This window comes from Tarenaya hassleriana, unplaced genomic scaffold, assembly GCF_000463585.1.
Source record: "Tarenaya hassleriana unplaced genomic scaffold, ASM46358v1 Cleome3, whole genome shotgun sequence".
In the NCBI taxonomy this organism is placed as follows: Eukaryota; Viridiplantae; Streptophyta; class Magnoliopsida; order Brassicales; family Cleomaceae; genus Tarenaya; species Tarenaya hassleriana.
Genome location: NW_010966177.1, coordinates 5949335 through 5971140, shown reverse-complemented (window position 1 = coordinate 5971140; position 21806 = coordinate 5949335). Strand labels below are relative to the sequence as shown.

Here is a 21806-nt window from a genome sequence, read left to right as displayed (position 1 = left end):
TCAGCAGGAGTGACTCTGGTTCACATGATAAAGATTTCACTCCCAGTGTAAGTTAACTAATCATGTTTCTCCTACAACTATCAAGGATTTGGCTTTTGTTTGATCTCAAGAAAAAAGGGTAGATTTCAAGGTTCATGAATCCGGGGACTAAATTCACCAAGCAAATTAACAAATCCTAAGCTATCACCGGTATTTATTATATTACATGCTACTTCTTTTCAAAGAGAAGTGCACATATGAGCAGCATTCTTACCTTTCTAGCATAAGAAGAGGATCAACTATAAGCTCCATTTTGCCATCAACCCAAATGCTGTACTGTGCTTCAGGGAACAAACCTGTGAGTTAAAATCTTGGGGACCTTCCCATTCCTCCTCGGCTCATCATACGGAGGAGTTTTCAGAAGAATCAGACGCCAAACACCCACCCATATCCCACCATCTCGATCACTCCTCACGGTAGTATTTTTCTTTATGAAATCGAGCGACACCTCATCTACGGTCATTATGAAACAGAACAGTTTCTTAGAACGTTCGCTTATGTTTGAAGGCTGGTGGGGTGCATCGTACCCGTAAAAAATCCCGGTCGCAACTACAAATCTACATTTTTTGACGTATTCTTTATCCAAAGGTGACATTTCAGCCCCGCCGCCCGGCATGAATCCACAATGGACCTGAAAAGTTTTTTCATTAGCACATAAGCAACAAGGAAAGAGGTTTTAGACCAATCCGGAAAAACTTTGCATTTACCTTCATCTCAGGCTTCAGCTTTAAACTCTCTTCCCGATCAGACCATGTTATGTTGCCCCCAAAAAGTGGAAACCGAGACTCTGAGGACTCGTCCTCTGTTATGTAGGTTAGATTTCTGACAACTGTATCTGCAGTTTTTCCTCTTGGAATGAGTACCTTGTCTGGATCATAGGCCACAGGAATTGGACATCCTACAGAAAATCATCTAAACAAATGTTATAACAAGTCATGATAATAAGGCAGAAGTTCAGTAGATCCAGTTATGATCTTACGATGCTGTGGTTTGGGACCCGGTACAAGTCCAATGGAGTCTAACATGACGTAAAGCCTGCCTTCTTTGTTGCATATAGCTGCAAGGAAAGTACAAGGATGCCGTGATTCATTCATAACCCGTACAACATCCGCTGATTATCCAGGGAATGAACAGTTTGAGTTGAAGATTCACAGTTTGATTTCATAACAATGAGATTTGAATCTAAAATCCTGTATATCCAACAGATCATCTCAAGATGGAATCAGCTGAAAAGGGAAAATAAGAGTAAGGGGAAAAGTTGCCCATAGGCATCACCTGAAAAGAATGCAACTGAAGACTGACATGACCAAATATGAAACAACAGTGCAACAAGAACAAGTAGCATCCACACAATGCCTCCGACAAGAATCCACCATATGAACCCCGTCTTCCAAATTATCTTCATCGAGTAATCAGTAGGCAATCTCCCGGACGAGAAGAAGACACCTTCAGCTTCTGCATCATCTTGCAGCGGGGGAAACGGTTTTTGTCAAATATTTGCTTGTAACATCTGGTTTTACTCATCCAATGCCTTAAGACATCAAAGGAACATACATTTGCATCCACTCCCCCAAAGACATCACCTACCTCTATTACATCTGACGAACCAAAGTATAGAGATATACTAATTCGTCGTCAAACTACATTAACAAAGAACAATGGCTATGTGAAAAGGCCGTACAAAGAGTAACTAAACTAGTTCAGCTAATTTGAATGCCGAAAAGCAAAAGCTTTCACCGACCTTTAGATCGTGAGCTTTCATTGCTCCGTTCTCCCCCGCGACTCAGCCGCAAAGAACGTGACCGCGGCAATTCGCTCATCATTGCCGCTATCTCCGGTTTCTCATCATCACGAACACGAACTGAAATACCAACCGAGACCAAATGTATGACCGGCAGCACTGGCAACGCCAAAGTCCATCACTTCAGAATTCTTCCTGATCGATTTTGCCTTCATCCATTGTTTAACTACACAGAAGAAAAACAATATCACAAGACATTTGAACGTTTAATAAATCCAATAAACCATAAAGATTCAAACGCAGACAAATGTACACTAGAAGCAATAGACTTCATCTTGTTAATGTTGTCTCATCCTTTGATCAGATTAACATACGGACATCTCCTGAAGCTACTGTAGACCAAACTGATTGCGTTTTTCATGCATAAATATGATGCACCTCGGAAAAGGATTATTGAATCGTAGTCTGAGATTCAGTCGGCACCGCAAAATGGACACTAGAAACAGTAGACTCAGAGCCTGAGATTCAATCGACGAATATAAACCCACGACGAGAGAGAGGGGGCGGCCGCCGTCGACAGAGAGAGAATCGACGAGTCGACGATGAGAGGCAGAGGCGGCGGGCGAGAGAAAGCGGCAAACGAGAGAGAGAACGCATTGGAGAGGGGTGGATTGGGTTAGGATTTGCTCAATCCGATCAAGTCCGAACCCGATTTGAACCCGGTTCGAATATTTGTCGGGTGAGTTCGTGTCGGGTCTGGGTCAAAATTGACACCCTGATTAATGACGTCACCTGCTATAGCAACAAAACATTAATATTCTAATCGTTGCCACGTTTTTGTCAAATGACCAAATATACTCGATGTTAATTCATATATATACATACATACAGATACGTCCGGAAATATACCCACGTGGTGATTTGATCACTACGTCATCGGGTGGACAGAATTAGTATGATCTTGAAGAAGAAGATTGCTGCAACTCCGTTTGGATTCTCCAGTTGCAAAACCTTCTCGGCTTTAACTACCGGTCGGATAGACTCCTATTCCCATTCCAGGGACTTGAGCAGCTGTTTCAAATCGGGCAAAGTTCTGGAAGCCGAGAAGCTGTTCGACCAAATTCCCGAAAGAAACGTCGTGACCTGGTCTATTCTCGTCCATGGCTACGCCATTAACGGGTTTTACCGGAAATGCCTTGGATCGTTTTCCCGGATGCGGTCTCTGGGTTTTGTTCCAAATTCCTTCACTTTAGTCGGTGTTCTTGTCGGAGTACAGAATCTAAGAGATCCTGTCCTGGTGCAACATGTTCACGGATTGATTCTAAGACATGGGTTGGATCCTGACCCAGTTGTTGCCACCGCGTTGTTGGATTCGTACGCGAAATGCGGAAGCTTGGAAGATACTTGTAAAGTTTTCGACATGATGAAGAACCCAGGTCTAGTATCATGTAACGCAATGATTTCAGGGTATCTTCAGAACGAGCTGTCTGAACAAGGCATATCGCTGTTCAACAGATTGAGGAGGACTGGTTTTTCTCCTAATGCCTCAACGTTGATGAGTGTGATTAAGTGTTGCATCAATTTAGAGATGGAAAGATTGTGCAAATCCATTCACGGGTTAGTGGTGAAATCCGGTTTTGATTCTGAGTTATCGGTCAATAACTCGGTCCTCGATATGTATTCTTCTTTGACAGACTTGGATGGAGCGATTACAGCCTTTGAAAATATGGAGCAGAAAGATGTTATATGCAAGACAACAATGATTAGTTTGCTGATCAAACTTGATTATGCTAATGCTGCAATAAATCTTTTTGTAAGAATGAGAGATGGCAATGTGAATCTTGATGCAGTAATGGCTGTGAATCTTGTTTCAGCTTGTACAGTTCTTGGGGATTTGAGGAGAGGAAAGCAGATTCATGGTCAAGCCATTGTTTGTGGGTTTGAGCTTGAAACCCATCTGGCAAATTCCCTCATGACAATGTATTCCAAATGCAGAGACTTGGATTCTTCAATGGATGTCTTCTGTCGGATGAGCAGACAGAGTTTGGTTTCTTGGACAGCGGTTATCTCCGGGCATCTTCATAACGGTCAACCGAAATTGGCTCTGGAGCTTTTTATGGAGCTCATGCTTCGAAAAGATTACACCTTGGACTCAGCCCTAATCACCAATGTTATAACAGCTTCAGGAGATGTAGCCGCATTTGAACTCTGTCTACAGCTTCATTGTTTGGCATTTAAGGTCGGTTCCACCAGCGAAAGATCCGTTCAAAATAGTCTCACCTCAGCGTATTCCAACTGCGGGAATATGGATTTCTCCCGAAGTGTCTTCGAGGAAATGGGTTGTCTCCGCAATATAATCTCTTGGAATGCAATTATAAACGGGTATGGAATCAATGGCCTAGGAGAAGCTGCTCTTGCCCTTTATGATGAGATGAGAACGGCAGGTGAAAGACCCGATAGCGTTACATACTTGTGTCTGTTGCGTGCCTGTAGTCATTCCGGGCTGATAAAGGAAGGTCTTTCCATATTCAACGAGCTTTCAGGAGATGAGAACTTGAAACTGGAGAATGAACACCAAGGATGTGTCATCGACATGCTTGCAAGGGCTGGCTGCTTGACCGAGGCACGAGAGTTCATCAACGAGCATCTCGATACACTGAATCCCGAAAATTTGAGAGCTCTCCTTAGTGGTTGTGGGTTGCATGGAGATGTGGAACTGGCTGAAACACTGGTGAAAAGGTTGTCCAAACAAGGCATTATGGAATCAGTAGACACTGTCCTTCTTTCAAATGTATATGCATCAGTTGGGAGATTTCAAGATGCTGAAGCGTTGAGATTGAGTATGGACCAAAGAGGACTGAGGAAAAAGGCAGGTATTAGCACATTGTAGAATGAAGCAGAGTTCAACCGCCAGATAAGTTCAAGCTTTGTCACCCCCTACGCCAACAGGCAACCTGAAATGACGATGAAACAAAGTTAATAAACTATGTGTAGACTGCATCAAGATCAAAATTTTATTGGCAAGTCTTGCGAATTCTCGGTACCCTTTGTATGTTTTTTTTTTTGCATATTGCTTTGTAACTGGGGCTCATTCTCTAGCAGCTGTTCGGTGTAATATTCAGTGTAAGAATGATAGATACTATGTTCCTGGTTCATCTTGAACTCTGTTTCTGGCGTTGTTTCCTAACTAGATCTAGATGTCGTCATGAAAGATTCACCTCATCCACGCTGCCCTTTTGAGTTCAGATTGACGAACACAAACTCTGACCTGATATAAAACCAAAATTTTCCATCTAACAACAGAGTTAGAACGATGAGACTACAAGGATGGTCCACGCAAAGAATGGTAAGTGACTAAAACAGCTATAAGCCATATACATATGAGACGGTTCCAACCTGTGTTCATCATCTATGAAATCCATCTTGGTCCCAATGACATGCATCAGGGCCTTTGGCTCAACAGCTATACTTACACCCTTTTCCTCGACCAGCTGTCGAACTTTCCTTTCACATCTGTACAATGTTTGAAGAAGAAAAGCACTTACCAGAGTCAATTAATCAACTGCTCAAGATATGTAATCAACAACAGCCTATAGCATTGCCACAAGGAGCAAAATACAAATATTTATAACGATCAATTTCCATAAACAGAGCATTGATATAAGATACTGAGCTCATTAGTTGAAGAGCTCTTGATAATCTCCTTGTGATAAGTGATAACGTGATTTGCCATTCCAAAGCATCTGTTCTTCCAAAGTAGAAGTAATAATCAAAGGCAGAACAACTTAAAGCCATGATGATTTTTCAAATCTGGGTATCACAGATTCGAACCGGGAAATCAAGCATATAGAAATTCGCAAAATCACCGAAATAAATTGGCTTAAGTAATCATGCGAATCAGATTATATACATCCCAATAGAATTTCAATCATCCATAAAATACCAAAATCACTTCAGCAGTTCGAAATCGAAACTTATCATCGGCCCAAAGCCAGACACGGAATACCTAGAATTTCCCCCAGAGAGAAAGAAGATCAAATAGAATGGCGACAAGATGAACAGAATCAAGAAATATCCGGGAGATTGCCGGCATAATTGAGGGTATAAGACAAGCCGTAGCAGCCACGAGCCTTGACGCCCAACCGGATTAAAGGCTTCCGCCGCTGCTGCAGCAAATGCCGAACCCTAGCCGTAGCCGCCGCCGCAGCAACAGCCTCCCTCAACGGCAAGACCTGCTTCCTCGTCGCCGGCGCCAAAAATCGAGAAGCCTTCGTCGAATCAAAGACCCATGACGAAATCGGAGTTTCAGACATATGTGGGCTTTGTCATGATTTTGAAAGGCCCAATTGTCACATCAACTTGCTTGTATTTGAAGTTTATGTTGGGCCTAGGCCCATTTTATTATGCCCATGTTTTAACTTTGATTCTTCGGTTAACCTCTTTGTTTGGTTATAGTTGGAAGAATTTGATCTTAAATTTTTCTCTTTCAAAATACCATTTTGGAGAATTGTATAGAATTCATTTAAAATTTTTAATTTAGATAAATTGAATTTGATTTAAAATGTAAATGATTATTACTATACTATATATCTAGAAAAAAAATATATATTGAATTGTAAGCCGATCGTTATATCACTATCACCATCAAGGAAAACCGGAGTGTAAGGGTTATCCTGTTTGGCCAAGTGTATTTTGTCAATTTCTGCTTTCAATGTCCGAATTATTGATATTTTATAGTAATGAAAATATCTATTGGCATATATATATCTTTTCTGTAATTCAAAAAACTAACCCAAATTTTTTCTTTCCTAATAATGTTTATTATCCTATATGCATCATTTACAACCGTTACATGGATCTTCTTACGCAGTTACTTGTATTTAGAAGTTGTTTCATCATTTGATATTTTGTTTTAGCCTATTTTTGTTTATTTATTTTAGCATGCATTAATTAAATATGTGCACCAATTAACGAAAAATCTCAATACTCTCTCCTTTTAGTTTTATAAGACATTTTAGATTTAAGCACATATATTTAAAAAAAACAACATTTTATCTAAAATGCTTTTATTTATTGTGTAGAGAATTATTGTTTTTAAGTATTTAAATATTATTAATAAAGGATAAAACTTTAAAAATATAAAGTATGAGAAATCTGAAAACGTCATTTATTTTGAAATAGAAAAAAAAATTGTTCTAAAACGACATGTTCCACAAGACTGAAGGGTGGATTGAAAACACATAAAACTTGTCGGATGCAAATAAAATGTTATTTATAGAAGTATAAAAATATAGAAACCCGCTTAAAAAAATAATAATAATAATTGGAAAGAGCAAATATTTTCCGGGCAAATTATTTCCGAAAAAATGCAAAACTCAAATACAAGTGGTTTCAATATTAAACTTATTATAATTGGCAGAATCTAGAAGGTAATTAGCATTTATCATTAAACTCTTTAACATTAGGGGACAAAAACGCCTAACCGAAACAGAAAAAATAAAACCCACACAAAGCAGTCATAAAGAGGGTAAGCAGCAATAATTAAGATTAAACATTAACTAAGAATGTTAATTAATGTTTAAAGGTAATTATAGACATTAAATTATTATTTGGCACGGTCTTGGATAAGGTCGAATCCCATCTCGGTGGGGTCGGTGGCTTGGACCTCGTAATGGATTCCTTCCAACACCCTCCTCACCGCCTCCTTCGACGTCGCGTACAGCATCTTCGCCCTTATCCTCGACGCCGCCGGCGCCCTGTCCGAAACCGAAACCCGAAAATGTTAAATTACGATTTTGCCCCTGTGATTGTGATGAAACGCACCAAAGGAGAAAAAGGGAAATCGAGTCGATAACGAATTCACGGCCGGGTAGATATTTCATATTCCAGGTTTGGTTTTATTTGGATTCGGTTTTTTTGGTTTTGGAAAATTTATATCCATTCGGTTTTATGTTAGATTGAGTTCAGTTCGATTTCGGTTTAGGTTTTATTTTTAATGATAAAATTGTTTATTTCCTAAAACAGTTTAGTCATTTTGTATTCGATTAAAATTCGATTTTTATATCAAATTCATTTAGATTTCGGTTAAAAGTTATTCGGTTTGGTTTAGAAATAACCGAACCGATTGCCCTCATAAAGGTTCACTTTCAAATCACAAGTCCCGGTTACTCGGCCAGGGGCAAAAGGGTAATTCAAAAAATCCCATCGGAGAACATATACGTATATGTGTGGGCGCGTGTATCGAAATACCAGGCGATGAAGAAGATCTTGCTCTTGCGGCAGTTGTCGGCGGTGACGAAGTCGAAATCGAAGACGGCGAAGCGGCAGTCGTCTTCCGGCAAGGAGGCAGTGAGATCGTCGTAACTCTCGCCGGCGCCTCCGACCTTATCGACGGTGACGAGGCGCGAGATCTCGTCGATCTTAAAGACTATGTACCTGTGAACCTTCTTCCACTTCATCTCCATGAACGACCTCTTGCTCTCCTCCGCCACCCACATCCCCGTCGTCGCCTGCCATCATCACCATCACCCATCATCACCATCATCATCATCATGATTCATGATGGGATATATATTATAAGTGAATTAAAAAAATAGTGTTTTTTGTTTGGTTGTTTACCATCTTGAAAGCCATCGCCATTGTTGTTGTAGTTGCGAGCTTTTTTGCTATGGTGGTGGAAATGTGATGGATTCTCTTCTTCTTCCTCTTTACTGTGATGCCTTTTTCCTTTTCTTTTCTTTTTTTCTTTGGTGATGTGTGAATGTGATGTGTGTGGTGAAGTTTTGGGGCCTTTATATAAAGCTGGGGCTAAACAAATGCCATTGGAGTTCTTGTTTATTACATAATTGCCCTTCACTGAAAAATTTTAAAAAAAAGGAATATTACGAAATTATTATTCATTAAGCATTATTATGAATTTTCATCCTTTTTCCGTTTTAAAAACGTCTACTTCGCCTGGAACGGTTCGAATTATCTCATGTGTGATGGACTCGATTTGGATTTTTGACCTCTATTTTTCTTTTCTTAATTATTTTGTGAATCTGTGATCGTGTCTTAAAAATATATGTCATACATATCTTAGTTACTTTATGTCATATTTTACCTGAAAATATAAAATATTTTTACATATTATATCAAATGAATATCACGCTATTAAAAAGATTTAAAAAAAAACTAAAACCTTGGAGAAAACATAATGTAAGTTGATAATGCCTGGAACGCTAACGTTCATAAAGGCCAGAGAAAGTCTCTGATTGGTTTAGAGGGTTTGGAATACTGTTGGAGTCAACGGCCGTCTTCTTCAGTCGGTTATAAGAAGCAGAGCCTCATATGATCAGTTGTAAAATCCTAATTCTTGTTGTAATCTCAAAAACCCTAAAGCTGAGTATAATCGATTTCTTCTTCCCCTGAGACGGAGGATTGAACACAATGTTCAATCTGAACTCGTAAATCACTCGTGCCAATCTTTCTTTTTTATCTGTGTTCTTGAACTCGATTCGTTCGGAGAAATATGAGAGATAGAGAGAAATCAGTCTTGAATGATCGCGAGATACAGGGAGATCGGTATTACACATAAGAATAACGCAACTTCACTGCTTAATTATCTTCATTTAAACAAATATGCAAATAAATAAAGATTTAGTCCTTAATTAAGACTCGGTAATAACAATATTTAGATAACATAGATTTGATTTGATTGAGAATGTGGTCCAAAATCTTTGGATTTTGATCTCTGTAACTCTGTGTTACTCAAAAACTCACATAACCCTTTACGTGAAAGCTAAGGAGTGAAGCAGCCGAGTTTTTTTAAAAAATAATCCCAATTTATTTTATTTTATTTTAATTTTTGTTCCTAGTTTTCAACAAAATTACGAATGTGGAAAAATGAAGGAGATTGAATTGTTACGATCTTTGATACGTTTGATGGGTTAATAAATTTTACTTTTACCTTATAAATATTTTTGCTATATATATATATATATATATATATATATATGTAGTATTTGACCTCTTATAATGAGCATGAGATGGACCGACGTGTCCTCTTTCATATATATAAAAAAAAGAATAGAGTTGGAATATCTAGAATAATTTTTCCTTTTTTACCTTATACGTATTTTGCTATTTATATATAAATGTAGCATTTGACCTTTTGCAAATGAGCATGAGATGGACCGACGTGTCCACTCAAAGATCCATATGTAAAAACCCAAATTAAATTGTATATACCGAAATGCTACGATTCGATTAAATTGGGATATTCATTTCATATAAACCTAAAACCAAAAAGATAATGTAGAGAGGCTACAGAATTCCAAGACCTTCCACTCCCAAAGCCCTCGAGTCTTCCCATGGAATTGTCCAATGCATGTATGGTACAAGTTGAGCAACATCATGGCATTCACATCCACACCCCCCTGTATATATACATATATATAGGTGGACAAAAGATCCCGAAATTCGGGTATCTAACCCAATCCGTGGGTCTTCGGATATTCAGACACTCAATGATATGAGATCGGATATGATATTTAGAAAAATTCAAAATTCGGATTTGAATTTGGTTAACAAAACGTGAAATTATCCGTGAGTATCTGAGAAATCATAAATTTATAATTTTATTCATATATTTTAATTATATTATATAAAAATCTAATATAAACTTATTATAACTTTCAATATATAATTTTTTAATATCTTTTTTATCTATTATTATATTGTAAATTTTTTATACTTATATACATATTACAATTTATATTTATATTATATATAACTGGTTTTATAGTTTATATATGATATGTATCATATTTTTGTTAAAATTTTGGATTCGAATATCCTCAGTAGGCATCCAAGAATTATCTCGGAAATCCGAACAAAACGAATTCAAATTTGGGTAATATATTATGAGAAATTTGGATTTAGATTCTGATTCAAATTCGATTACTCTAAAATTTCGAATATCTAATGATTGGACATCCCATATATATATATAAGGAAAAAGACAGCAGAAAAGCTAAAACACTGAACTCTAAACAAAAGAGGAGACATGGGGGGGCATGATGAGGAAGAAATGCGTCAATCTTCTGTTCTGCATAGTACAAAGTGGGTTATAGTCATTCCAAGGGAACATAAGCCATGTTTCTGTCTCTAGGTGGACATATTATAAGCCACCACTTCTCGAGTTGTTAAAGAACCTTATGGTTATGGCTATGGTCATATCCTGTTTGTTTCTATATATATATATATGATATTATGAATTTTAGATCTTTGTTCTTTGGAAGGATTCATCTATGGTAGGATTGTCTTCCTTGATGTTCTTCCTTTCAATTATTCAGCTTTTGAGCTTTGACCTGTTCCAATGTCTGTGTCCACTTATTATCTGCATTTTATGTTTTTCATGTAACCATTTTTTTAAGCTAAAAGTAAGGTTTATCATATTTCCAATGATAGATTCAGAGATTTACACAATGGATAGAACAAAAAGGAACTAAGATTGAACATCAAAAGAAGCCTTGTACTCAACTGAATCCCCCGGGAAGAAACATTCAACTGAAAGAGCTTGGGATATTTCCATGAACAGCCTTTAACACTAACTACATTCAGATTCGGATTCGGATTCAGATTCCGACCATAACCCGAGCGTTTGATCGTCCGGTAAAACTAAGAGAATCACAAGAACAAAACAGAGTTTGGGGAAGTGCCTGGATCATCACCTCTCCTCGTCCCATTTGTCCTTTGGAATCTCTCCAGAATCAGCAATCACAACTTTCTTCCGGGGTTTGCCGCTGTAAGTTCCTGCTCCTCCTTCAATGGCAAACACGGTGTCCATTCCTTGAATGACCTTCCCGAAAACCACGTGTTCCCCGTCCAACCTGAGACATGAATCTCCCGATTTACGCACGAAAAACATGACAGGGGTCCAATGTGTAATGTATGCAACAATATATATCATCTTCTTATAGTACACAGTCCATCTGTTTTGATGTGTATCCTTGTCGCAAGCCCTTGAGTTTTGAGATATCGTTTGTATAAACCCGAGGATCGTTCCCAGATTTTTCTCATGAGCAAAAGAAAGCATATTTACCTCGATATGTCAGTTTCTGTATGACACATATAGGAAAAAAAAAGACGGTTCATTTAGAAATTTATAAGAGAGCAGCTTACCAATAGGCCTTGACGGTAGTGATAAAGAACTGCGAGCCATTAGAATCGGGTCCTGAATTAACCATCGCTACAGCACCTACAATTGCGAAAGAAGACCCCGCCAAAAGCAAACAGCTTATTTACCTTTTCGAAACGAAAGAAACATTTTGAACTTCCAATTGACACATTGCAAACCAAGTGTGAATACTACCTGCATGTCTATGCTTTATCTTAAAGTTTTCATCAGGAAAGATACCGCCATAAATGGACTCACTCCCTTTCCCATCACCATGGATAACATCTCCTCCTTGGATTACAAAACCGGAAATTATACGATGAAACGGGGTTCCTTTGTAGTGGAGTGGCTTCCCACTCGAAGTATTGCCCTTCTCCCCTGGGTTTAAGTTCAAAGCCATCGAGGTGAGAAGTCGAACAATCCAATAAAGAAACCGAATCTAGTTAAGAAAACTATGAACCTGTGCATAAAGCCCTGAAGTTTTCTGCAAAACAGAGAAACTCAATATTAGGAAACGGAAAACAGTTAAAATGAAGCCGAGAATTGACCGAGGCAAGAAAAAAATCCACATTCTTTTAGCCCGAGGCAAGATATCAAAGACATACCTACGGTTTTGGGTACTACTGCTCCGTATAGCCCAATAATCATCCTGCCTGAACATAATAAACCAAAATTGTAGGTAGCAAACAAGAAAAGAAAAGATCCCAAGAAGCAGAGAAGGAAATACCGTCTTCTAGTACCGATCACGGAAATAAATACGTGAAAAATCCTTTACCTATTCGCTGGCCTTCAATATCAACATCTAGATATACTCTATGGGTGATGTCATAATCTTCATCTACCTGCTTCTCCTCTTCCTAAGCATCAAATCAGAGAGCAAGCAAATCAAAACATTGAAAATGTTAAAGAAGAGCGACTGATGCAAGAGAAAATCGGGCTAATTACCGATACTAATACATGAAAATATTGTCTAAGCAAACACCAGACATACTTATCAAAGAAGGGAAACATAACATAACCCATTCCCAGACCCATCCAACAACCTCAGCAATCAAGATATTGTCTCAACAAACTAAATCAAAACCGAGAATTAACTGATGAATTCTGGAAATATGCATCATCGTTTCTTTGCGGATTGATGTCCTTGTCTGATCACAATCTTTTCGCAGTTCAGTAAATGGAGTAAGATTTACAAGTTTCAACACAAATGCACCCAGTTTTCCACACTCAGCTCCTCTACCAATTCACTGAAAAACACCACAATTCGTTCAGAATATGATGCTGATATGAATTCCAGAGCTTATAAAGACAAGCCATAGCCAAATCCAAGCATCAACCGACCTGAAGAACACCTAATGACAACTACACAGAAGATTCTAGAATCAGATCTCTCATGCCCAACTCCATTACTCGGAGCTTCAACGAGGGTGATTAGTGTTTCAATCACAAACAGTAATAGCTCACGATTCCCGACACGACAGGGGTCCGTATACAGATCCAGACAACATAACAATTCGAGAAATTGCATCGAACAGGATCGTTGCAAAATCGTACCTTTCCAGAGTTGGTGAGGGCGAAAACGAGGAAAATCGTTAGGGCAATCAAGAGAAGAAGGCACCTGGGTTGTGCCAAAACCGAGATCTCTCGACGCATCTTCGTCCAGTCCCTTTGTTTCTTCTCCCAAATTCCGCTTCTTCTTCTCAAGAATTCATCTCACAAACACAAGCACACAACACAACTCGACCCCACCTTTGAAATCGGATGCAGAATAAAAAAAAAAAGAAATTCACACCCCGTAAGATCTCTCTCTCTCTCTCTCTCTCTCTCTCTGCAGCTGAGTCGATGGACAGACTTGTATCCGACGTTATAACTCCCGTAAGCAAAGCTGTGGGGACTGGGGATTTGTGATTTCTTCCCGGCTTTCAAAACTATTTTCCATATTTATTTGTAATTAAAAATATAACATCACTCGATCTGTAAAAAGTAGTTCTTCATCAAGATGAAGCAGATGATGTCGATACATTATGGGCCTATAAATGGGCCGAACATTATAAGATATTAAACAATAAAATATATTAAATTAAGACCCAATGGGCTTTCTTTAAAATTCCAGAAGATGGTTTATAGGCCCAACTATATTTATTCGGGAACCCGAATTCGACTCGAGGAGTGATGTAGTTGTAATCTGCTCATCTCTGACCTATATATATATATATATATATATGCGCTATCTGTTGAGGATTTCTTCATAACTCACGTAAACCAATCATGAAAACAGCGTTCGACGAGATTCATTTAAGATTTTGATATTATGATGCATGCATTTTTTCCAACTGTGCAGAGAAGCTGGAATGCCAAGATGGAACGCAGCCGCTCAGATCATAATGGCCGTAGGATACACACTTATGGCGTTAGCCATGCCGGGTTCCCTCTACATCGGCTCGGTCGTGGTCGTGATCTGTTACGGGGTCCGTCTCGCCATCACCGTCCCGACAGCTTCCGAACTGTTCGGTCTCAGATACTACGGTCTCATCTACAACATCCTCGTACTTACCCTGCCTCTCGGCTCGTTCCTCTTCTCGGGTCCACTTGTTGGCCTCCTCTACGACGCCGATGCCACACCTACACCAGGTGGCGGCAACATGTGCATCGGACCGCACTGTTACCGCCTTGTATTCGTTGTCATGGCTTTGGCCTGTGTTATTATCGGGGTGGGTCTTGATATCTTACTCGCGTTCAGGACGAGAGAGATATATGCAAAGATCCATTCGGGCAAGAGATTTTGTCATGTTCTTGAAAAGATGGATTTTACATATCGTGTGAATGAATATTGACAATGAAAATGAATTTTGATGGTGTTTTATGATTGCTGTTGTATCCGTGAAAATGTGTTAATTCTCAAACAACAACACTTTCATTACATTATAAGTACACAACATTTTAACTATTCGGTAGAAAAACCGAATACGATTACAGCCAAAAACAACAAAACTGCAATATTGTTTACAACATTCAATATTTGTTTATATAGACGCAATATAATAACCGACACAACTTTTACAACTTCCAATAACCGTTTGGTAACTCCTTCTGACTTGTTGGTAAGTCCAACAAAATGCGTCAATCTTCTTTCCCATAATACATTTATTAACTGTAAAAAATGTATCTGCATAATTCTTGGATGAATGCCGAAGAAGAATGAGACACCTTTAACAAAAAACAATAATGACACAGGGGAAGCCTTCGTTTCGTTCAGAGGGTTCAAGTGCGAAAAATACGACGTCGTGTTGGGTTGATCGTATTCTCATCTCGTGATACATTTCATTTAGTAACCAACTCTGCGACTGAAAACGTCGAAGAATAGAAAGAGCTACAAGCTCCGAAGGCGGGAAAGCCATGGCGGAAACTGGCGGAGCTTCGATTCCTCCTCTCCCCTCCGTCGAGGAGATCATTCCTCATCGTTTTCTCTCTCTGTATCTTCACTCTCTCTCTCTCTCTATCTATCTCTTTTTTTTTTAAATCTCTTTCTCTCTCTTTTTTAAAAAAAATCTCTCTCTTATCTTGACGTCATTATTTCTGGAACCACCATTGTTGAATGATGTATATATTTTACAGAGAAGAACGCAGTTCGTCGAGGACCAATCAGGAATCTAAGATAAAGAGAAAACTCGAAGATTACTTGGATCCATTTATCCTCCGCGCGATCTCTTCCACAATCGCCCCCTCGGCGGCAGAAGAGGAGGAGAGAGCAGAGACTAAGAAGAAGAAGAAGAAGAAGAAGAAGTGCGTCCTCGCAAACGCAGATCTGAGAACGGAATTCGATTGGCCTCTCCATCGACTGGATCCACTGCTCGGCGATCCAAAACGCGATCACGTTGAGAAGACGCCGGTGAAGCGGTGAGAGGCGCATGATAAGAGTTTACAAAGGTTTATGATAACGTACGCCGGAGAAGAGCCTTTTGGAGTCGTTTCATGAATTAATCGAAAAAAATTCCAAAAAACAGAGCACAGAGGAATGATTTCTGATACCTAAACCTTATTTATTACTCATGGTAGCTAGATCCAAACTCAAACCCCACCACAGACCCATTAACTAAGATGAAGAAAAAAGAAACCTACTCCAGAGCTGCCATTGTTATACGATCAAGGTGTTTTCTTTTTTCATCAGATTTAGGAAAGCTGACCGCAGTCGGCGATGACAACGCGCTTCGAAGTCCTCCCGGACTGGGATCCGACCTTCTCGATAGCCTTCACGACATCCATACCTTCAACGACTTGTCCGAACACAACGTGCTTCCCATCGAGCCAGGCCGTCTGCTCCGTGCAGACGAAGAACTGAGATCCGTTGGTGTTCGGACCAGAGTTCGCCATGGACAGGACCCCAGGCCCGGTGTGCTTCCTGATAAAGTTCTCGTCCTTGAACTTAGCGCCGTATATCGACTCGCCGCCGGTGCCATTCCCGGCGGTGAAATCGCCTCCCTGGCACATGAATCCGGGGATCACACGGTGAAACGTCGATCCCTTGTAGTGCAGAGGCTTGCCGCTCCTCCCAACGCCTTTCTCGCCGGTGCAGAGGGCGCGGAAATTCTCCGCCGTAACAGGCGTTGTATCAGCGAAGAGCTCCATCACGATCCGACCGGCAGGCGCATCGCCGACTGCCATGTCGAAGAAAACCCTAGGGTTCGGCATTTTCTGCAGCGTGTATCGATCGAGGAAAAATTATCGGAGAGACTAGGAAAATGATTGTTGGTGTTAGGGTTTAGGGGTTCATACAGGTAGAGGATCGAAGCGCAAGCGGTGAGTATTCAAAGGGAAGTTGTCGGTGACCGTTGGTTGAGTACACGTGTAGGGCTGTGGGACTGTAACCATTAACCGTGGTTAGTTAGAATTTGACCACGGTTAAAAAGGTTGAAGGGGGGGTCTGATCGCATAGGCGTGGGCCTATGAATTTTCTCCGTGGAAAAGTCTTAAACGGCAGCGTTTCGATATTGGGCCCAAGAATGATTGGGCCAAAGCCTGTGGTGTAGTTTCCTTATTTCTCACCCAAAGAGAACAAGAAAGAGGCAATAACCGGCGATTTCACTTTTCCGACGTTAAAAGAGAAAAGGAAACACAATTCTCCGGTGGAAGAAATTTTTTTTTTTGTTCAAATTCAAATTGAAAAGAATCTATAAAAAGATATGAACAAACAGTACACAACTAAATCCCCACTCCAAATCACTCTCTCTCTCTCTATCTCTTTTCTTGATAAACATCTCTCTCTCTCTCGCTCGCCCGCTCGTAGTCTGCGTGGGAATTCCACGATGGGAGGGACGAAGAGGAAGATCCCGATGCAGAAGATCGAGAAGAAAGAGGCGAGATCTGTGGCATTCTCCAAACGGCGCGAAGGTCTTTTCCGGAAAGCTTCCGAGCTCTGCCTTCTCGGCAATACCCACATCGCCATTTTAGTCACTCCCCCTTCCGCCAATTCCAACGTCTCCTTCTACTCCTTCGGCCACTCTTCCGTCGACGAAGTCGTCGACGCTTTCCTCAACAACCGAACTCCGACATTGTGCGATGATCACGCCTTGTCCCGCTATCGCGAGTCGAAGAACAAGGGTCGCTTGGCGGGGAAGAAACAGACTTCGGGGCTAGGGTTTCGCTGGGAGGAGGATGGGTTCGAGGAAACGGCTAGTACACGGGATTTGGAGGTCGCCATTGATGAGATCTCCGAGCTCATGAACATCGTGAGGCTCCGACTGAACGACATGAACAATCAGAGACCTCGTCTCCTGGAGAAGCCGAAGCCTAGTGAGTCAACGGTTCAAGATTTGGACAGCTATGGCGGGAAGCATGATGATTCTCTTGTCGGAAACCTTGCGCTGCAAGATTCAGAACAACCCAACAGAAACTCGGGGAATTCCGACATATTCGCAGAAGCCATGGCGAATTCCCGTATTCGTTTCGGGGAATTCGGAGAAGGACCAATGATGGAGGAAGCCAGTTCGCTGTATGAGAAAGATTTGGATCAGACACCTCGTCTCGTGGAGAAGACGAAGATTGGAGAGTCCACGGTTCAAGATTTGGACACCCATGGCGGAAGGCACGATGATACTCTTGTCGGAAACCTTGCGCCGCAATTTTCTGACCAACCCTACGGAATCTCGGAGAATTCCTCCGACATATTCGCAGAAGCCATGGCAATTTCTGGTATTCGTTTTGAGGAATTCGGAGAAGGACCAAAGATGCAAGAAGCTGAGGAAGATTCGGAAGATCCAATAGATTGCATCAATTTTGATGATATTTTCCCTGACTTCCCCATTGATTTTTAAGTACGAAATTGAATTCGTTGTAATAAACCCCTTTTATAAATATATAAATATAACGGATAGTGGATTCTTCAGGTTTGTGACAACAATCTGTTTTTTCTTCTTATTTTTAAAACTTCGATATGAATATAGAAATAAAAATACAGCCAAATAACAATCCGTTTTTATTCCCATAAGCTTAAAAACAATTAACACTTGTTTTTACGTCCACAAGTTTAGAACTTTTTTTGTGGAGAAAATGACAAACAATGGTTTGTAACATAAGCAAACAACCTAGTCAGTGCCTCTGCTTATGCTTTACCCTCTTACCCTTTTGCTTGAATGATTATGCACATAATATCTGAATCTTACGAATGGTTTAATTCCATAACCTGCTAGAGGTTGAATTTACGAAAACGAAAAGAGTTAGAGGTCTGAGAGGCATTTCCCGCTGATGAAATCAAGCACTTGGCTGACTGATTGCGTGAGTTTAGCCGTAACCGCAGGCAAATTCTGCAAGTACTCCTCCGATGTCGGTTTCTCGCCATCCACGATATCCGTTACCGCTTTTATAAAGATCGTGGGCACCTTGAAAAGATCGGCCACATGGGCCACTGCCGCTCCCTGAAAGCGTATATATTTTTGTAGAAATAAGCATTAACTGATTCAGACACAAAAGGAAACAAAAACTCGAAGGCAGGTTTTGTTATGGCCAGACACTCTTTAGGCGTTTCAGGAGCAGAAATCGGAAGGGATTCTTATTTTTACCTCCATGTCTTTAACTGTGGCATCATTTGCAATGATGAGTTCTTCGTCTTGTGGAGACATATCCATAGAATCACCAGTAGACAGATTGCCTACCTGGGTACACCAAGGGGAAATAGACAATCTTGGTTATATCTGCGAGCTTTCAAATAAGCCAGGTAGCAAGCATTTACAGCCAAAACATCTGTTGTTTCTGGTCGAACGTCTTCTAGTGTATTTAAAAACTTCTGCATATGGCATATTGTCACTAATACATGTAGATAGATCAAGAAATATCCGTAACTCGAGTGAAGATGATCAGCAAATTCAAAGCAAAAACTTAAGCATTCACCTTTAAGCTGAGCTCCTTTACGAGGTTGGGTGTAGTGAAGGCCTTCCGTGTACCAACCCCATATAGATCAAACACCTGAAAAAGTAATTGAAATGATAATAAATCAAGAATTCTGCTCAAGAACAACATCTTTATTAAGCAACTTCACATTTTTCTACTAACACAGCACATAAGTATTCAGTACCGGTAGATATGAACACTCACAGGGACAGGTATTCTTCTGTCATGGAAAGCGACACTAGAGGCAATAAACACATCACCTACACTCGCTCCTTTTGCCTGAAAGAACACAACAATCATGACAAGTTGCATTTCTTTATGCTAGGATGTTCACAGGACAGGATAAAGTTTCACATGGTGGATCATTCTTTGCACTCTATGGGCATCATAAACAATAAAGAATACCAGATACAGAAAGATGAGAGAAATCAGACATGCTTCGGCGATGTAGAGGAACTAATACTCAAATTTATACCTTAAACCCACCAGCAGTTCCTGCATTTATGATTAGATCTGGCCGTATTCCTTGAATGGAAGCACACGTCACTAGAGATGCAGGAATCGTGCCCACATTATCGACTCCTAAAAGGAATCGAATCAGTCACGGAGCATTCAAGAAAGCTACGAATCTGAAAGGTTGTTCCGATGCAAAATACCACAGAAACAGCACAGGCAGAAAGAAATCTTAAACATAAATTACTGAATTGATCAAACTGAACGAATCGCCCATCGCCTTTAAGAACATGCTATAGAGAAATTTTGTTTTGCGGAATTCTTTTAGCTTATTATCAGTTTAACTTCAAAAGTTACAGACTGAAGACAAGACAACCAAATACATACCAAGAGTTGAATCCTTTCCTGGACAAACTACATTGATGAACAAGTCTCTGTACGTTCCATAGAACCGAATCCAAGGCATTCCTATCGGAAATCTGCAAAACCATATTCAAATATAGACCAAACCCAATTAATCAGACCGTATCAATGCAAAACTTAGAAATTATAATTAATGCAAACTTATGATCATATGAACATCTCTGAACTCTAAAGGAATCAGAATGGCTTTTATAACAAGCAAGCATCGCCATTCAAATCCCGAGGATGAACGAACTTGTTAGATCAACACGAACATTTACAAAATGAATCTAACTCACGGCGGTTTATCGTCTTGTATTAGCTCTAATTTGTCGACCAGAGGCAAAGCTTCCGCTTGCAGAGCTGCAGAGACCGCCATCAAAACCGCTCCCACAAACCACGATACGTGAGCACGTATGGAGATGAGCGCGAGAGAGAAGTGAGAAAATAGTACCAACGACGAAGACGACGGTGGAGATGGGAAGCTTCTCCGCCTGAGCCATAAGATCTTTCATGGCGGCGTCTGACAATCCGTCGCAACGAGGAGCCATGGCGATTCCGTCTCCTAGAATTTCCGCGTGAAAATTGAAATCAATTGCACGAGAAAGTGGGAAAATGTGTGGTTGCTTATGGGCCTCATTTTATATATTCATCTCGGCCCATTAGCCCAGTTGGAACTCTTCGTATCTTTTCCGGCCTGACATGTCAAAATGGGCCCAATGCGCTTAATATTGGCCCACACGAAATATTTACCTTACAAGCTTCCCCTTTTTTTTTTCAATGGCAATACTTCCGGTCCAAGCAGAAGCTTTCAGTTTTTGTTTGCATACATCTTAATACAATAATAAAATTAACGTTAAATAGGATATATCAATATGTAAACTACAAAATGACACTAATTTTATATGATTCATTCACAATTCTCTTCTAAGATTATGTACTATATTTTATATAAGATTAAACGATTTCCAAATTACCATTTCAAAGTTTATCTATAAAAAATTATTTCAAACTTTAATTATAAGAAATTTTGTACTTAAAAAGACATTTAATAATGATGGGACGTAAATTCTACCAACGGTCTACAACTACAATAATACGTATAGAAAAGATAATAATTAGTCTCACTTTTTTCAATCAAACAATGTAATTATATACATATATAGTAATAGTCGTATTCAGGATTTTTCTAGTTAATTTTTTTCAACTTCAATGATAATGTAAAAATTCCATCTTACCAACCCGATGATGTAATGTAATTTGTAGTTAGGTGTAATATTATGTGTATAAATTATAATAATTATTATTAGGGATAATCGCATTTAAATACCCGAACTTTTACAAAAATCCCACATAAATACCCGAACTATAAAATTGTCATATAAATACCTGAACTTTTCATAACTCCCACATAAATACCCAGACTTTTAAATTTTTTTCCAAATCAACCACTCATCCGTTAATGTCGTTAAACGCAACTGTTCATTCGACAAAAAACTGCTGACTCAGCAATGACTCAGCAAAAAATTGCTCACTCAACAAAAAAAGTGTTGACTCAGCAAAAAAATATTATTAAATATTCAAATTTTTATCTACATATATTTAAATTAATATATACATATAAATTCA

At 39.6% G+C, this 21806-nt stretch overlaps 6 protein-coding genes, 1 long non-coding RNA gene and 1 pseudogene across 7 annotated transcripts; 2 read left to right on the top strand and 6 right to left on the bottom strand.

The window, feature by feature from the left end:
* Positions 1-2468, bottom strand: part of LOC104819643 — a 3890-nt pseudogene extending 1422 nt beyond the window's left edge.
* A 189-nt stretch (positions 2469-2657) lies between these two features.
* On the top strand, positions 2658-4967 carry LOC104819641 (pentatricopeptide repeat-containing protein DOT4, chloroplastic-like). The gene is made up of 2 exons (XM_010549790.1): positions 2658-4732; positions 4823-4967. Exon 1 carries the CDS (start codon positions 2736-2738, stop codon positions 4668-4670), a length of 1935 nt encoding a protein of 644 aa, XP_010548092.1. The 5' UTR covers positions 2658-2735; the 3' UTR covers positions 4671-4732; positions 4823-4967.
* Positions 4642-6103, bottom strand: LOC104819642. The gene is made up of 4 exons (XR_772839.2): positions 5787-6103; positions 5177-5293; positions 4825-5048; positions 4642-4734 (listed from the first exon to the last, which is right to left on the bottom strand). It is a non-coding gene; the product is annotated as an uncharacterized LOC104819642 (long non-coding RNA).
* Positions 6104-7198: 1095 nt separating this feature from the next.
* LOC104819640 (actin-depolymerizing factor 5) lies at positions 7199-8548 on the bottom strand. The gene is made up of 3 exons (XM_010549789.1): positions 8399-8548; positions 8030-8289; positions 7199-7536 (listed from the first exon to the last, which is right to left on the bottom strand). The coding sequence occupies exons 1-3, from the start codon at positions 8417-8419 to the stop codon at positions 7386-7388; spliced, it is 432 nt and encodes a 143-aa protein (XP_010548091.1). The 5' UTR covers positions 8420-8548; the 3' UTR covers positions 7199-7385.
* Positions 8549-11254: 2706 nt separating this feature from the next.
* Positions 11255-13887, bottom strand: LOC104819638 (peptidyl-prolyl cis-trans isomerase CYP21-1). Its single transcript, XM_010549788.2, has 7 exons — positions 13494-13887; positions 12715-12796; positions 12545-12592; positions 12400-12423; positions 12135-12317; positions 11945-12020; positions 11255-11652 (listed from the first exon to the last, which is right to left on the bottom strand). The coding sequence occupies exons 1-7, from the start codon at positions 13590-13592 to the stop codon at positions 11490-11492; spliced, it is 675 nt and encodes a 224-aa protein (XP_010548090.1). The 5' UTR covers positions 13593-13887; the 3' UTR covers positions 11255-11489.
* Positions 13888-15183: 1296 nt separating this feature from the next.
* LOC104819637 lies at positions 15184-15861 on the top strand. Its single transcript, XM_010549787.2, has 2 exons — positions 15184-15412; positions 15555-15861. Exons 1-2 carry the CDS (start codon positions 15336-15338, stop codon positions 15838-15840), a joined length of 363 nt encoding a protein of 120 aa, XP_010548089.1. The 5' UTR covers positions 15184-15335; the 3' UTR covers positions 15841-15861.
* Positions 15862-15955: 94 nt separating this feature from the next.
* LOC104819636 (peptidyl-prolyl cis-trans isomerase-like) lies at positions 15956-16733 on the bottom strand. The gene has a single exon (XM_010549786.2). It carries the CDS (start codon positions 16626-16628, stop codon positions 16110-16112), a length of 519 nt encoding a protein of 172 aa, XP_010548088.1. The 5' UTR covers positions 16629-16733; the 3' UTR covers positions 15956-16109.
* Positions 16734-18398: 1665 nt separating this feature from the next.
* LOC104819635 (5'-methylthioadenosine/S-adenosylhomocysteine nucleosidase 2) lies at positions 18399-20767 on the bottom strand. The gene is made up of 8 exons (XM_010549785.1): positions 20632-20767; positions 20477-20540; positions 20163-20254; positions 19798-19904; positions 19527-19601; positions 19323-19397; positions 18995-19087; positions 18399-18850 (listed from the first exon to the last, which is right to left on the bottom strand). The coding sequence occupies exons 1-8, from the start codon at positions 20726-20728 to the stop codon at positions 18653-18655; spliced, it is 801 nt and encodes a 266-aa protein (XP_010548087.1). The 5' UTR covers positions 20729-20767; the 3' UTR covers positions 18399-18652.
* Between the last annotated feature and the right edge of the window lie 1039 nt (positions 20768-21806).